Source organism: Perna viridis, chromosome 9, assembly GCF_037379345.1.
Source record: "Perna viridis isolate PV_CMFRI_1.1 ecotype Kerala chromosome 9, ASM3737934v1, whole genome shotgun sequence".
In the NCBI taxonomy this organism is placed as follows: Eukaryota; Metazoa; Mollusca; class Bivalvia; order Mytilida; family Mytilidae; genus Perna; species Perna viridis.
The window spans coordinates 32,206,612-32,223,816 of NC_142453.1; the positions used below are offsets into that span (position 1 = coordinate 32,206,612).

At 32.0% G+C, this 17,205-nt stretch overlaps 1 protein-coding gene, 1 long non-coding RNA gene and 1 pseudogene across 6 annotated transcripts in view; 1 reads left to right on the plus strand and 2 right to left on the minus strand.

Moving 5' to 3' along the window:
* LOC148607850 (ryncolin-1-like) lies at positions 1 to 14,779 on the minus strand (annotated as a pseudogene). Its single transcript, XR_015915581.1, has 8 exons — positions 14,711 to 14,779; positions 13,323 to 13,349; positions 12,827 to 12,907; positions 10,693 to 11,016; positions 10,261 to 10,387; positions 9,389 to 9,486; positions 8,944 to 9,103; positions 1 to 3,249 (listed from the first exon to the last, which is right to left on the minus strand). The product of XR_015915581.1 is annotated as a ryncolin-1-like (transcript).
* The window catches only part of LOC148607851 (uncharacterized), a 20,402-nt gene continuing 17,336 nt past the window's right edge, over positions 14,140 to 17,205 (plus strand). Inside the window, exon 1 of the long non-coding RNA XR_015915584.1 lies at positions 14,140 to 14,558. This is a non-coding gene — a long non-coding RNA (uncharacterized LOC148607851). The remainder of the gene's footprint in view (positions 14,559 to 17,205) is intronic.
* The window catches only part of LOC148607852 (microfibril-associated glycoprotein 4-like), a 6,104-nt gene continuing 5,618 nt past the window's right edge, over positions 16,720 to 17,205 (minus strand). For all 4 annotated transcript variants that reach the window (XM_088547263.1, XM_088547261.1, XM_088547260.1 and 1 more), the window contains one exon: positions 16,720 to 16,964. In XM_088547263.1, coding sequence (XP_088403389.1) covers positions 16,726 to 16,964 — 239 coding nt within the window. In that variant the 3' untranslated portion in view covers positions 16,720 to 16,725. The remainder of the gene's footprint in view (positions 16,965 to 17,205) is intronic.

Below are 17,205 nucleotides of genomic sequence, written 5' to 3' on the forward strand. Positions count from 1 at the left end.
TGTGTAAAGATGTTTAATCTGACATATGTTTTTATTATCACACAAATATATTAAAATGTGATGATCAAAACGTGTGTAATACTAATTTAAGTTTATTTGGCAGAGAAACACACAGAGTGATAACACTGTTAAAACCATTACATATGAACATTTTAACCAAAGCTAAAAGCACCACAAACAATTAAACAAAATGCAACAAAACAAAGAGTCAAATAATAACAAAATAACCATAACAAACCCATTAACAAGTAATAATCAATTACAAATGAAAAATTAATGACTTTTTATATTAACCAAGTATTATAAAACAACGTTATATTTGCTTGTACTCTGTTCTTATTTATATATCGGCAAACTATAGCAAAAATACGCATATTTTTATTAAAAAGATAGCGGTGAGTCACTATTTTCTCCCTGTGTAAAAATTTTCGATAATTCACACTGTGAAATGAATACGACAATTTCGCTCTCAGTCTTTATTCTTTCAAAGAGTAGCAAAATGTCAGACAACGAATATCAATCCTCCGTTTACAAAATTGAAAACTAATGTTGAAAATGAAAACCAATAATGGAGAAATTCATTTAACAGTTTGTTTTCGTGAGTACCCAAAATATAATCATTCATGACAAGAACGCTTTAAGATGTAATTTGTGCGCCGAACAAGTTTAGTTTCGCACAATTATTAAATATAGTGGTTTTACGACTCGCGTGATCAAGTTTTTGTTATTTATTCTTTCCAATTAATATTCATATTACTCTTTGTTTAATCGTCATCTAAAAATTCAATATTGATTCAATCAAGCGAAATTGTAATGCTAAGATTTCAAGTATGAAGTATCAATATATTTTACACTGTTAAACGTCATTAAAGTATAAATGATGTTGATATTGAAAAGATTGACCGACCATCGTTATTAGCGATGTACAATCGGGTATAATTACTACTAAAACATAACGCTCTCGGTCTATACAATCCTTCAATACTTGAAAGTGCAACAGACGGCTGCGATTTGTCTTTATATTTCACCAAAATGTTATTATTGCAATCTATACAGTATACCGTCCCGGTTTCATGAATAGCAGCATCTAGGATCGTTGCATATTCTCCTTCAAATGTTAATGGACTACCTCTCTGCACACCGTTTGTTGCTTTGATCACCATTGTATGATTATCCGAGTAAGCAAAAATACCCATAGAGTGCTTTAAGAATGAAACCTGCTCGAGACTTGAGTTAACGTAGTTAATACATGTGCCATCTTTTTGATATATGTCGAATCCGGTTTTTCTACCAACAATAACTGTGTCCTCTTTGAAGCATATTCCACCATTACACTTATTAATTAGGTCTACTTTTCTATTCGGAATCAAAAATTCTTCGGTTAAGGTAATAAATTGAATAAAGTTTTCACCTTCAAATGATATAACACCCTCTTTTTGGTTAAATGAAATAGCGATATTTGTTGGATATGAAACAACAGGAACAACTTCAAGACATTCTCTCTTCGAATTGTAAACTAGAATCATTTTGCCTTTTGAATTACACATAACTATTCGACCATCGTCTAAGGAAATCATACCGCATATGTTATTGGAGACTTGAAAAAGAACTAAATTGCAAGAGACAAAATTCATGTATATATATTACTTACTTTTGTTTTATTATTATTATTATTTATCGATGATAAAAGATTGTTTTATACAAATGTGAAGCAGTTGAAAATATTGGTTTTTAAAGATATAAAAGATGTAAACAAATAAGGTATCGTTACTGAAGTCTAGTCGACTTCTAGAAAAAAACGACTACTGCGGTGAAACAAATTGCCATTTAAATGCCAATAGATGAAACGTGACAAATTGAACAAAATATTGAACAGTAAATAATTTACTACGTAGAGAGAAATAAGATTTACGCGGTTTCTCGGTGAAAACAAAACATAAGGGGAAAACCTAAACTAGACGCTGAAATACAGTGAACTCTAGACAAAATGATACCCTTGTAAATGAATGTAATATAACAGAAGTTGAAAATAATTATATAGTGTGTGCTCATTTCTGTAAGAGTATAATATTTATACATCTAATTACCTGTTTTCAGATCAATCCAAAATAATTTTACTTGTTTAACATTATCAAATGTAAACTTCCACATGTAATGTGTAGATATAATTGAAAGAATAACGATAACGCATTTTATTCAACTTCCTGAATGAATTGTACGATTAAAGTTCAAACATTATCGTAAACAGCATATCAAAACTTGCAATATATATATGATTAGTAATTTTTGTATTTATCAAAGTATATTGAAAAAGGCTTTTATTGAAGATATATTGATATAACGAGACATGCTATTTCGGTATAGATCCATACCAAGCGTCCTAGTTTCCGGTACTTCATCCCATTTACATGGTAGTTCATAAAACTCTACAAAACATTTCTAAAAATCATAATACATGAATTGTGACATAAAATTTAATATTTTATGTCACAATTCATGTAAAACTCACGTAAATTGGGTGTAAAAGGTAAACAAATACATACGAAATCTAAGCCGATATTGATAGAAGTCAGACACCAATATAATTTTTCAATCGCGTTTAAATCGAAAAAAAAGCCAATACCTTAAAAAGTTGTTCGCTCGAAAACATTTTTTTACAGTCTCGACGGTTTTTTTTTCAAGTAAGAACATAAACAATGTATGATTTTGGCGAACGTCCATTCGATACAGCTCATACAAAATTTGTAATATTAAAACTATCTGCATAGAACTTAAAACTTGTAAAACGCTCAATAAACGAGCCATTGTAATACGTATCCACTCTTTAAATTGGTAGATGAATTTAAAATAATTCAGCTACAGTCCTTAACTGTGTGGATGATCATAAGTAGCCAAAAATACATGTTTCATTTAAGGAACGGATTAATTGTGTTACAAAGATTAAAACGCCTTTACATTAGTTTTCAAATTACTTAACTAGAAATAAACTGATAAAATAAAAAGGTTAAATATATTCAATCTTCATTTTTGTCTTTTTTAACGAGTAATATGTTCTCCAAGATTGCCATTCTGTCGCTGTAGTATTATACCCGTATCCTTTATAGCATGGTCCATTCGAATTAGAGTTCGCACACCATTTATACCACCAAGCTCCATGCCGTTCATTAGCACATTTCTGTTTATAGATGCTGTTTTCTTGATCTTTTGTAGAAAATGGACTATTGTAATGGTATTCTAAGCTGTCTCCAACTGCAATAAAGAGAGAGAAAAGTTACTTGAATACGTAAACGAACATTGATCAAATCTTCAATATATAGAATGACAATTGAGTGTGGATTAATTATAACCAAGAGTTAAGAAGAACGAAATATGGTGTTTACCTCTCACTCATACATCAATGCACATAAATTTATTCAGAAGAGGTTATATAAGAGAATCGCATTTTGACATTACTCTTCGTATCTCTACCTATCAACGTATGACTACCTATCGCCACAATACATATACAAGCATGACACAAAGGGATCGTTCGTTAACTATATTCCAATTACTATATTTCTTAATTAAAAGAATATTTTCAAATGCATGATCATTATCGTGTAATGGTTATTTCAAAATAATCACAATATGTATATATCAGTTTTAGGTGTGCCGATGAAAACGAATAAATACCTCCTAGACTTGACTTTTTATGAGCAACTTAGTGGGTGTTTCTAGAAAAGCAGAGAATGCTTACCCTACCTGTGCACCTGGTCTATGCTCCCAGTTTTTCGTGGAGTACGAGTTGCTTATTTACTTGTGTTACTTTGTATGTATGATTTTAGTTACTTTGTGTTCTTTGTTGTGTATGTCTGTTTTCCATGTCTGGTCTTTGCCCCTGGATTACATTCTTTTTGATTACCGCTATAACCTTGGTTCCCAGGTTACTCTCTCCTACGCCTTATGGCCTGCGCTCCGAAATAAACTTGTTTAAACCAAATCATCCTGATGTTTTGTATGTCGTCACTGATTTTATAATAACTTTTCGGAATTATATGTCTTTGAATCATATTTTCGTGACAAAATTTGAAGAATAAAAAAGCTCGTGATGTATATTGAGTATCTCCGTATGCTAAAACAAGTTATTGGGCCTTTATTAAGATTTTCTTCAAAATTATACTAACAAGCTATTTAGTTGCAATTAATTGTTGCATAGATATTAGAAGTACAAGCATGTTTTAAGGAGTTTTCATCAGAATCATATGAACGTCCCCTTTTGTGAATCTTTTTTTTAGTTAAGTATAGTTAAGGATAGTTAAGTAGTAGTCTTTTTTATAGTTAAGTAAAAGTAAATGTCAGAATCATGCAAAATAACTAAAAAGTCATTACTTTATTTGGGCTCAGAATCTCATCCTACAGTGATAAAAGCTTAAACTTGATCACGGCCATGGGAGTTAAAATTTATCCGGTTAAAAAAAAGAAATGTATGGGAAAGTGTTACTGTCAAAATAACTCCTATGGATTAAATTATAATTGTAATATCTCAATTGAACATGGGCAACTGAAGTTTTTAAAAATGAAGAATTATCTTTTACACCAAATTGATCAGATTATAAAAATGAACCACCGTTGAAACGACCTTTGCTTATTTGTTTACATATAACAGTCAGTATTGAAGTGCAAGTTGTTTTCCGTTACGGATAGCTAAAAGCCGTGAGACTTTGGTATTTTTTTTTGTGGGGGAGGGGGGTGATAACGGTGTTTTTCTTTTGATACTTTCGCTTGCATTTCATCGGACAAAAGTGATGGCTTTGATGGAATTCAAGGTTCCATTGTGGGCATCGCTGTCCGGACATTTGCAATCAGTTTTATTTTATATTTAGTAATATTCCAGATAATCGTTTATATATTGAATGACTAGTAACACTTAACTTTCGGTATCAATTGAATAATTTAAATATGACACATAGCACAGTGATCACATAGTTAACCGAATAAAATCATATTTTCGGTTATCTTGTTTGAAAAAAAGATAGTACTTGTTTATATGTAAATGGTATTGCGCAATTAAATTATGCAAAATTGTACGAGGTATTCGTGTATAATATGTTTTATGAAAATATTTTATATTTTGCAGGATTGTAGTAAGTATAATAATTTGCTTCTTTCGTCATGCATGTCATGAAAAGAAACTACACAAAGATTTATCTCCTTATGAATTTAACAACTAATCCATGCAAAGCATAATTTTTTTCTAGTTAGTTTACTCTTCCTGCATTCCCTAAGTACATAGTAATGGCATTGTCAGATCTGATGTAGATTTTCTGTTCTTACTGGTTCCCGGTTGATCATAGTCGGAGCCACCAGGTTCAAGGCATCGATTTGTGGACCAGCAGTCTCAGATTTCATCAGATAAATCGGAAATTTCATCGAGCATATCATCTTTTTATATATGATTTCTGACATCATTTGGTTCATGTGCCTATTATTCTTATCTTTTTGACTTAAAAATGGGTGTTATATAATTCATGTATATGTCTTGAATAAACAAAGTAAAATCCGTATGTGCGCAGTATTACCTATCAAGTCGTGGTTTAGATCAGCAGTTTTTTTTTTTTTGGTTTATCATTCTTTATATAAATATTTTCTGTGATTTCAATTCATTATCGCCATGTAAGTTTGAACACACGTCAAAAATACAATAACACCATCAATTGTGAAAATAGATCTCTTTTTTTATAAATCAAACTTTTTAGCTATTAACTAAAGATCATTGACTTATCTTTGTTTTTGAACAATATCGTATCCACACGTTGCTGGTACGGCAATCCTCGCTATGAACGCTGCAGAATACAATCTCTTAGGCTCCTTTTTTCAACCTCGCTAAATCTTATAACCTTTAATTGAGTTTTAAATATTTTGAATAATTTCAAAAATACATTGAATTCGGGTAGAAATGAGATTTAAAATAATCAACAAAAGAGAAATATCGGATTCATGACATTAAATTAAAATAGAAACTGATTACATATCTTGATCAATTTTGAAATCACAATTTTTATATTTTCTGTTTTAAATGAATGTCATTTGGGTATCGTGGAAAAGTTGTACGGGTACCACACTTTTTTTACCAATCCTTTCAGAAGTATACTTGATATATGTGAACTGAAATAGATTTAGTTTGACGCTTAAGGGGATTATTTATGTAGTTGCCCGGTTTATACATCTTCAGGGTCGAACAGCAAGTGTTGCTTACGCTATTGTTTACGCTTACTGATAAGAAATTAAATGAAAAATAATGTACTATATTTAGAAATAGAAAGAGGTGGCATTTGCAGAGTAATCAAGGGAACCAAGGTTACAACGGTAAGAGGAAAGGAAAACTGTGGCACGTTGAACAAATCAGTTTTCATGGCGCAGATGGACACACCATAACGATTCACGAGTTCATGATGACGATCATAAAATGTCTGTAGTGATGACTTCAATCTTTTAGCAACATAACCCTGTTCCAGGAGCCTATTTGTTAGAATTCTAGCGCGATACAAAAAGTCTCCATAGTTTCGACAAGCTCTGGCATAACGTATGAGATGTGATATGAACACACCATACGCAGGTGCTGAAGGGATGTTGCCACAGATGAAAGGAAAGTTGACAATTCGGAATGACAAGTCATCAGTTTGTCGTAAAGTTTGGTCAATAGTTTTTCTTTTCCATCGATTTCTAAGTGTAGGTCAAGATATGAGGCTGACTTCACATTGTCTGTAGTATCCTTTATCTCAAGTTCTTTAGGGGTGGATGCGATGCATCAAATCCCGCAAATTAGGATTGTTTAAAGATAATACGTCATCTATATAGCGAAAACTAAGATTAAAAAATCAAGCTAAACGATGTTCTTTCCTTCAGATTAGATCAGCTATAAAGTCAGCCTCATAAGAGTAAAAGAATAGGTCAGCAAGTAGAGGAGCACAATTTGTTCCCATTAGAATGCCGAATGTTTGTTGAAAAACGCCATCCACCACACTAGACAAATATGATATGTTGTCGATTACAAATTCCAGCATTTTGTAAAAATCTTCTTCATTATATTTGAAAGATGACCTGGAATTATTTCTTACTAATTATGAGGAATCTCTACCAAGAACTATATATTTGTATCTAGGTGTACAAACGTTTTTGGAAAAACAACAATGTATAATATTTTTAAGTCGGGATTTCAACTGAGTATGGGGAATAGAAGTATACAGTGTTGAAAAATCATAGTTTTTAATGCTTTCATATTCACATAATAGTCTTGAACTGATTGCCTCCAAAAGATCTTTCGAATTTTCATGATTCACATTGACTTAATATCACTACGGGAGTAACAAGTGTTGTGGTAGGACTGCAGACCCTCTTTGACAGCTCTGAGTATATAAATTAAATGTTTTGAAAGAGGTTTGGTGGTACATTTTGTAGATCCAGCTATGTAACGTTGTTTGTATGGATTCGTATGGAGTTAAGGATCCAGTACATAGACGGTGAATTACAATCATCGCCCTTGGTAGACAGACCAAAAGAGGTAGCACAGATTTATGGTTTTCCACAATCTCTTCTTTAGAGAGTGTGGTAGAAGTATAGGTCTTATCACTGCTATTATTTTCTACGTCTACCTCTGATAATAAACATTGGATGTAAACCATTCTGCAGACAAAATCAATGTTGTTTTGGGCTTTGTCTGCTGGTACGACAACATATTTGTGATGTATAATAAGACAATGTTTTTGCAACATCGGGGTCTTTGAAAACTGATGTAGCATCGGCACTCATTGACCTACTTAAAACTTTCATTCGTTTCAAAATTAAAAACCTCACGGCCTTTAACAACTCTAACAGAGAACAAACAATGTTCACGTTATATCCATTTTCAGAATTTTACGATAGGGCAATTTGGTGCAAATATTAACAAAATAATCGTTGTTCTGTACATAATTTAGCATTTTCAATTCAAACTATTTTTACCTTATATTTTCCTGATATGCAATGCAAATAGTATCATTTAATCTTACAGAAAACATATACAGCAATTTAAATAGGAACAGTAACCATGATAGTTATCTACAAGCAGGTACAGTATCTGAACCAATCCGTGCAACAAAAACTGCGATCGGTCATCGATCACCGGTCAGTTTCCGACCAACCATCGATCGATCAAACCAATGCATTAAACAGGTGATTGCATCACGTGACCACATAGCTGTCAATATATTTTACGGTTCCCGGTGTTTTCTATGTCAATTTTACAAATATCTTTATAATGTAATAAATTTAAACATCAATTAACACTATTATTTTACACTTGTTTTGTAAACAGACCATCCGTCATTTTTCATAACAAAGCTGCGATCAGATCGGTCGCCGGTCATTGGTTATCCATCCGTCAGCGATCAATCAGTCAACGATCATCGATCCGTCAAACCGTTGCGCGGATCGGTTCAAGGATTGTAACAGAACTTACCAAAACATACTCAGACCTATTATAAAACGACCAAATTCTGCACATTAAATTGTTTTGGAGAGAACGTGTGTAGTGTAAATAAAGTCAAATAAATGGAAAAATAAAGTGACTGCATAAGTCCAGAAATACAATTAGCCAAACGCTTGTTTTGTGATGATTTCATGACTGAAAAATAAACGTTTCCTTACGTCTACGTCCAAATACGTCGAGTAATGTCAAAATGCGGTTATCTCTATGATGCATATCATACTTAACCTATTATAAACCTTTTATTTAGCATTGTGATATTGCATAAAAATACTAGGATAAAAATGTAGTTCTTTGTTAAGTTTTTAATGCCATGCACTACATGTACTTGTTCTTCTTAAAAAAAAACAATTACCATCAAACCATACGATCATCATTGCTACTAGTTTTTCCTATCTGATTAAACATTGGTTATAAACGGTAATAATATTGATACCTACTTCCGGATGATCCATTGTACAGTCAATCTGTACTTTTTATGTTCATCTCCAAACATGAAAATGGAGTAGTTTGCATACTTAAATTGGTTATCAAATTCTTCCATGTAAATAGACAAATTATGCCCCGCTGACGTGGACAACAAATGAATGTTATCATTTCCTAAGATAAAAAAAGAAATAGCAGTATTCCGAAGTAACAGACAATTCTGAATCATTTGATAAAATATAGGGATAATCAAAATGACATACAAAACAACTCGTACAAAGCAAAGATACTCGGGACAGAAAAGAACTTCGGTTACCAGTTACGTTTGCTGATTACTGATCTTCTCAAAAACTGCACATTATTTAGGGATTTTACAAACATTGTTTAATATTCATTAATATAGAAAATGATTGCAGAGTTGCAGCCGTAGTGACTATAACAAAACCATACATAACTTACCAAGCCAATATTCTCCATGGGCACATCCAAAGCCCTCTTTTTACTCATTCCAAGTCCGGAAAAATATCAGCTGAACCATTTACACGTCTTCGAATTACCTTGAAATAGAAAATTAACTATATTATCATTACATCTCTATTTTAAGCATTTCACTTTCACAATACCTTCGACTCGATAGTTAAAGAAGATTGTCTGGAAATTATTTGGCATTTCGAATTGGATTTGTTCTGTTTCACACTTTGAGACAATGGAATCCAGCCTAAGAGTGCGAAATGTTTCATATAATAACAAAAATTGGAAGTTTTATAAGGAAATAAAAAAGGGAGAGAACCATTGTGATAAGATACGAAATATAATTTTACAACGTAACTTATAATATTAGTGGATACTAAGATAAAAGGATCTTGCTAAACGATGTTCCTTTTTTGGAGTCGATCAAGTAAACCATATAAAGTTAGCCTTATAATGCTATAACAGCGAGTAGTGGAGCACATTTGTTTTCATTGGAATGATGACTGTCTGTTGAAAAAACATTGAAAAGCACGTTACCACACTGGACGAATATGTTTTCGATAAAACATTCCAGCATTTTGACAACATCTTTTTCGGTATTTATAGAGGATGATTTAGAATTTTTTTTACAAAGTATACTGAATTTACACCAAGTACTATGAAGTCACACATAAATTCGCCGCAGTGTTTGTTATTTAACTGACTAAAATATCTTTAATGAATACAACCTAACCAACTTAATTATAGACACATGAAAAAAATTAATGGGCATAGAACGTATAAAGTGTCATAGAAACTCATATTTTACAAGTATGCTGACATGCATGTCGAGGCGTACTTAATTACATAAAAGTACATACGGTCCATTTCTCTCCGTTTGAGATTTCACAATACACCTCCACAGCTTTTGTACCATCTGGATATATTGTGTAAACACTAGATGTGTTATTGACATATCCGCACATTCACGAGGAAGCTGATCGTTTTCTGTAATAAAGAAAATACAAAAAATCTTTTTTATTGTTATTATCTCATAATCATAGAGTTTACTATCATATTATATAAACTAAAAACAACCACATACCGTATAGCGGGTGAATTTCCTTGGGTGTTATTTTAAGCGTACTTTAGTGATTTGCTAAAACGGCAAAACATTGACAAATTACAATGTGCTGAAACTGTTAGTATACAAATTAACCAAATTAACTGCCAAAAGGAGAAACGAAAAAACAAAAATCATTTAACTGTTTGCCTCAAAATTCTCACATTTTACAAGCGCTAAAATAAATTACCAAACTGTATCATATGGCGTTTAAAATAATAACAATGCTTTTGACAATGTTGTTCCTATTCCTAATCTTTTGAGAGGTGATAGAGAAAGTAAGCCAAGGCCGGCTTTATCTGGATATAATAGTGCATATTGTCAAATGCTCTATATCAAACCTTCTTTAATCATCTTATGTACTTGGAATGTAATGATTATTGCCTTCACACAGAAGCTTCGTATTGCAAAGTCTGGTTTCGTTACAGCAGCCCTGACATAGCATGTGGTGCCCCTCATTCGAACGTCTTCCAAATACTGCCTGATTAGATATCCTATAGAAATTGACGCAAACCTAAAAATTAACATTGCATTTTGATATACATTATTAGTAAAAATCGATACGACTTTGTTTAATAAGAAGAGTAACAAGGTTGTATGCTAGCAATTGTAAATATTCACAATTTTAAAGTGCAATATGGAGTTTGCTTAATCTTTAAATGTAGCACAGTTGTAAGATGGACAAATACTTTTTTTGTGGTAACATATGTATTTTAAAACAGCAAAAAAATAATACCTTCATTAACTTTTATCGAACGTCAACCATCGTGAATGATGTTATTTCTGCTCTTATACACACAAATTGTGCAGAATCAAAGAAGTCTTTATTATCTGCTATTTCACTTCAGTGCAGTTTCTTTCTGATTTATACATCCTTACATGATGTAATACATACAAAGTAGCAAAAGTAAATGAGCAATACGGACTCCAATAAAAGCTGGGAGCGTGAACCAGGTGCAAACGTAGGGAAAGCGTTCTCTTCTTGTCTAAATACCCGCCGAGTTCCTCATAAAATTCAAGGCTAGTTACGCATGAAATGTCTTTTATCAACATGTTGGAGCACAGTATATGTAAGTTACTATCCAAAACGTTTTGTGATTCTCGACGCCACTTACATTGAAGCTCTCAATTTCTTAAAATATATATAGAAACACTGTATATGTAAAAGAATGTGCTAACCGAGCCATGAAGCCGCCTTTATAATGTATTTTTAAAACAATCTACTTGATTAAGTTTTAACAAGCACCGCAATGTTTTATCGCATAATCATCTGAGTCATTTACCAACAAGATAAAACCTATAATAACATCAATGTTTAGAGTCTTTTTTGCAAGATTTTGTTGCTTGTTTGCGTAATTTGATTGGACAAAAATCGATGATGCTTTTACACAAAAAGTCACCATTTTGACCAAATGATGTCTTAATTTAAATAAAGTTGTTTTCCTTAGAATATATCAATTTTCATCTTTTTCATCAAGTGAATTGTAAGTTTTCATAAAACGAATGACAAACAAGACAACTCAGATGTTTTAAGACAACAACATGAAAATGAAATAGATTTATCTCCGGATAAGAAGTCAAACAGTTCGGCATTTGATTCAGTTTTATATCTATGCATGAAGCAAAGAGTATTCAAGGGAATCAAGGTTACAGCGGTAATCAAAAGGATGTAATCCAGGGACAAAGACCCGACATGGAAAACAGACATACACAACAAAGAACATAAAGTAACTAAAATCATACATACAAAGTAACAAAAGCAAATGAGCAACTCGGACTCCACTAAGAACTGGGAGCATGGACCAGGTGCACCGGTAGGGTAAACCTGTATAAAAACTATAAAATTCATCATCGAACGTTAATAAATTAAGACTTTATGGTAATCAGGTCAAATTGATCATATATTGGTTCCTGGGGTAACCTGTCCTTTTCTTCAAATATTCTATTTATGCTCTAGTTACCACATGTCCCCTCTCTTTAAAACATTTAATATATACAGATTATATATATACTTCTCTAGTTCTCCTCTCGCTGGTCCATTTCCTTATACTTTATATAAGCAGTAGATCCTCGAAAATAAGAACATTTTTAATGTTGTACTTTGGCTAAGCTACTTGAGTAAACCAATTATCGAAAGAGACTTCAGGAGCGGACCTTATAAAATGACGTTGAAGCTGAATCAAAACAACCAATGTCATGATCGGTAAACAAAACAAAAAATGTCGTAAAAAATCGGGGTATTTTTTAAAGAAATATGTCCATAAATAAAAAAATCGTGTTATTCACCTGCTGTGCAGCTAAACATAAAAACAGTTGATTGTTACCTGGTCTACGTTACAAAGTTTGTTCTGCGTAAAGATTCAAATTATCCACCCCACTGCAGGATAAACAAGTTAGACCACAACCTGAAAAGTATTACCATTGTAGCAAGTCCACCTTATTTCTACGTCAATTACGTTGTGATAATATAAAAATAAATATTAAAACAAAAATAAATAACAACAAACAACAAACAAAAAATAGAGGGAAAAACTCGACAAAAACTGGAAATCGCCCAGAATCAAACACATTGATTCGAGGCCATAACTCGTCTTTTGTATTATTCCAAATATTCGTTTATTTTTGTTTTTGTTGTTTTGTTTTGTTCTTGTTTGGCATTTGTTAGTTTTGCTATTGTTTTTTTCCGTAAATTGTTACTCAAGATTTGTTTCGCTTAATTACGATTTTTGCACATTTGTACATTTTCTTTATTTGTGTTCGGAATTTTTCGTTTTTTTTAACACACACAAACAATAAGCGTTATCTTCTTGAAATACTTACATATAAATGAGGAAATAATGGCTGCAACTGAAAACCAAAGCTGAAAATAAAGGCATTATTTCAAGATTCTGAAAAAACGGTCGACCGTACGTATAAATCTAAAATAAAAAGTATTTTTTTACCATGCTGTATCGTTTGAATTATTCAAAATACTTGTTTTGGGCCCCCGAGTCGTTGTAAGATTGTGACGAAATATTAACCATGCATTAAAATAAAAGTGTCCATTTGATATTGAGGCCTCCGTCACCTACGATTGAATCAAAGTTAGAAGATAAAATGTTGATGTGTGACCTAGAAAAAAGGAAATGGAAACAACATCAACCAACAAGCCTTAACTGCCACTTCAAAATCATTTTTTAACTTTAACTATGGAGTTTTAGTTTTTAACTAACATTAACATTATCGTATATGTGATTGGACCACAAGTTATACTTCGAAATAAATTTGCAACATGCATGGATGAGGATATTGGTTCTTACATGAGTCTCTATCGGATCGACTCGTGGAAGAAATTCCAGATTTTCAATAAATGACGAGTGTAAGAACGTATTCATCCGTTTAATATAATATAGGTCAATTCATTATTTGCATAAAATGTGTACCATATTACTGAACGGTTAATCAATGAAGACGATTAGAACCTTAACTTGCTAAAACACCTAAACATTCCATAATGTAGTAATTGTTTTTTTTCTGTTTTCTGTATAATTTGAATATATATTTACATCCACGTGGATCTACATTATTCAAATTGCTATATGTCAGTGGAACGCTTTCGTGCGACACGTAACCAATAAATTGACCCATATATTTTCATTCAGATACATAACATCGGAAATTGAAGTGAATATATCAATAACTGATTTAAATGCCATAACAGAAAAGTGGTCGAATAGTTTATGTTGTGTTATGTTAAAGTGTATATTTGAGAAACAAGTCCTCGCGTATCTGCATGGTAATTAGAGAACAAGGAGTAGCACGTGTTTTTCAACTGTTTTTTTTACTGGATTATATTGTCTGTACAATGTAAATTCAATTATAACTTTAAATGTTTCGTCCTATACAGGAATGCAGACAAGTGATATTATAGCAGTCTTCATAGTATAGTGGCGATTACATCTGTTTTTAACAGAAAACAGGAGTTCGAATCTCCATAGAGGCTTTGGTGCTATGACATTGTCGATAAACTTGACACTTTGTTCCCTATCGAAATCTACTGCTACATTGTTTCAAAATGTAAGTAGACAGACGACAATATCAATCAACTTGTTCATTTATTTTGCGCTTGTGTCTTTTACCCCATGTTAGAAACGGTCCCATGCACCTGTCTGTCATTGGCTGTCATACATAGTACACAAAAAACGGAAAAGAAAATTGGTTAAACTTACCTTTAGTGATCGTTTTGTTTTTTTGACCCTTTTAACAATTTCATATATAATCACAGTTTATCTGTTTGTTTGTTTATTTGTTGGGGTTTAACTTCAGAGCAGCAATATTTCAGAAAAAGATTATAGTTGAATAGAAGTCACTGACCCTTTAGGTACGAAAATCAGTATTGATATTATTATCATTTCTTATCTTTTATAGACTTTGGCACAATATCAGTAGCACGCTTCAAAGGGAATTACTAAACCTACAATGATTTCCCTTCTATGCTTACGGTATCTTCCTGTATCAATTTCATCAGTTTATCCTCATTGGTTTTCTATCTATGCTCGTATAATGTTTGTTTTGTGTCTACGAAATAGTACAAGGCACGTGCAATTTGAAAAAAATGAAATATCTGTAGTTTTCAAATATAATTTGTTTGTCTTTTTTTTATGTTCATGGTGTAATTTACAGGTAAACAATAAAAAAAAACTGTTACATGTAACAACAATTATGTATCAGCACGAAGCACGATATGTCAATCTAGCACAGAACTGTTTTGAGCTCATATTGATACATGTAACTTAAACGAAATTAACATGATTTATGTCAGAAAAGCATTATCCAATAAATATCCCCATAAAACGACAGTCGATAAAATTTCAGCCGAAAAAAAATTTATGAGATTAAAAGCATTAAGAAACGTAACTAGTGTAACTCTTAAAAAATGATACATACTTTTTACAAACAAAAACAGTTTAACTTGTACAAAATATGTACAATACACATATTGCAGGAAAAATGCGCGCTTACAACACACATTGACACGTCAAATGTGCACCATATAAGCATAGGATCTACTTTTTAGAGCTTTGAAGTTTTTTTTCTAACCATTTTAACGTGTACTCGAATTTTTGCAGTAATTTGTCATATACCAATTTTCTGGATTTGGGGTTAACGGCTTCACAAAAGTTGGTTAGACAATGCTATGTTGCTAAAAGTTAATCGTCACTTCTAGAGTTAAACTATTGCCTGAATGGCGGTGATAGTATGTATGTTTCAATAATGCCAAATGATATACATCGGTCATAAATATTATTTTAATGACGATGACTTTCAGTGAACAACATGTTGATTGTCTCACAATAAGCAGATATAATGCACACTCTTCCAGATAAATGAAAATCACCAGTATTTTTCGCCACATGTGTACCTTTTCATGTAGTATTGGTGTATTTTATATAACTTGTCCTTCATAGGTTTTCTTATTTGTGTTTCTGAATTTGTTGATGTATAATAGATAGACATTGAACATTTCTTCTGTCACTGTGCTTTGATATCCTCAATTTTATCAAAAATCATTTAAAAGTTCTTGAGTAGTTGATGCTTCATTTGTCAGGCTATAATAATATTAATAACCTGAAGCACTAGATTCGTGTATGATTTGTGCAAACATTTGTACTATAAAAAGAGATATCAATAATTTATTTACAAATATATATTACGAAACTTCTTTCCTTATTTCCACACAATTACGTCTGATATCCATTGCACATTCATGATCCATTGGATTGTACGATTTGCTGTGTAGTTTTCAATTCGTTAATTGTAGACTGATGGCAAGAAAGACAACTTTGATTTCAAAATAGCGCAGTTGTCCATAAAGCATTCTTAATATTCAATTTATTTCGTGATAATTAAGATCATGATGTTTCAAGGCAAACTCCATACATTATTTTTTATATACAAATAAGTAATGCATTATCATATCTTAAAAGTTTCTGCACAATAAACCTTTTTTTATGTCATATCATACGATAAGACCAGGTTTTTGTAACAAATCAGTTCGGAAGTCCCTCCTGCGAAATTGTTAAATTTGGTCATCATTGACATTGATACTTATTGAGTTACTGTACAAATACAGAGCATCGTAAGTATCTATTAGGTTAAGATACAAAAATAAGGAAGTTGGTTGAAATATTTTCAACTTGGTTTCATTATACCAGTAGGAAAGTAAAAACAAAACAAACTCATTTTAAACCTTCATTATCATCATTTTAGTTTGCTTCAAAGAATAATACTTCCTCCAGTGGTACCAAGACATTGTTGAACCGTCGGTACCCTGTCCAACAGTATATGGTCCATTCAGATTAGAGTACGAACAATGGACATACCACCATGCACCATGTCTCAACTGAGGACAGCCATGTTTCATGACGTCATTATCTTTGGTGGCGAACGCTTGGTTGTTATGGTATTCTAAGCTGTCCCCACCTGTCAAACACATGACCTTTATTAAGTCAGATACAACACTCTCACTGTTTGTTTTATTTTTTTCTTATATACTCTGGTATTACTGACATAAGGAACGAACATTCTTGAAAAAAAATTACGCCATTCCGATTAATGTACTAGAAATGTTCTGTAACCTTTGTATGATAGCCTTCTGTGTTGTTCATTTGATTATGCCTTTCTGTAATCCTAAGTTTTATTTTTATATTTCGTTATATGTTGT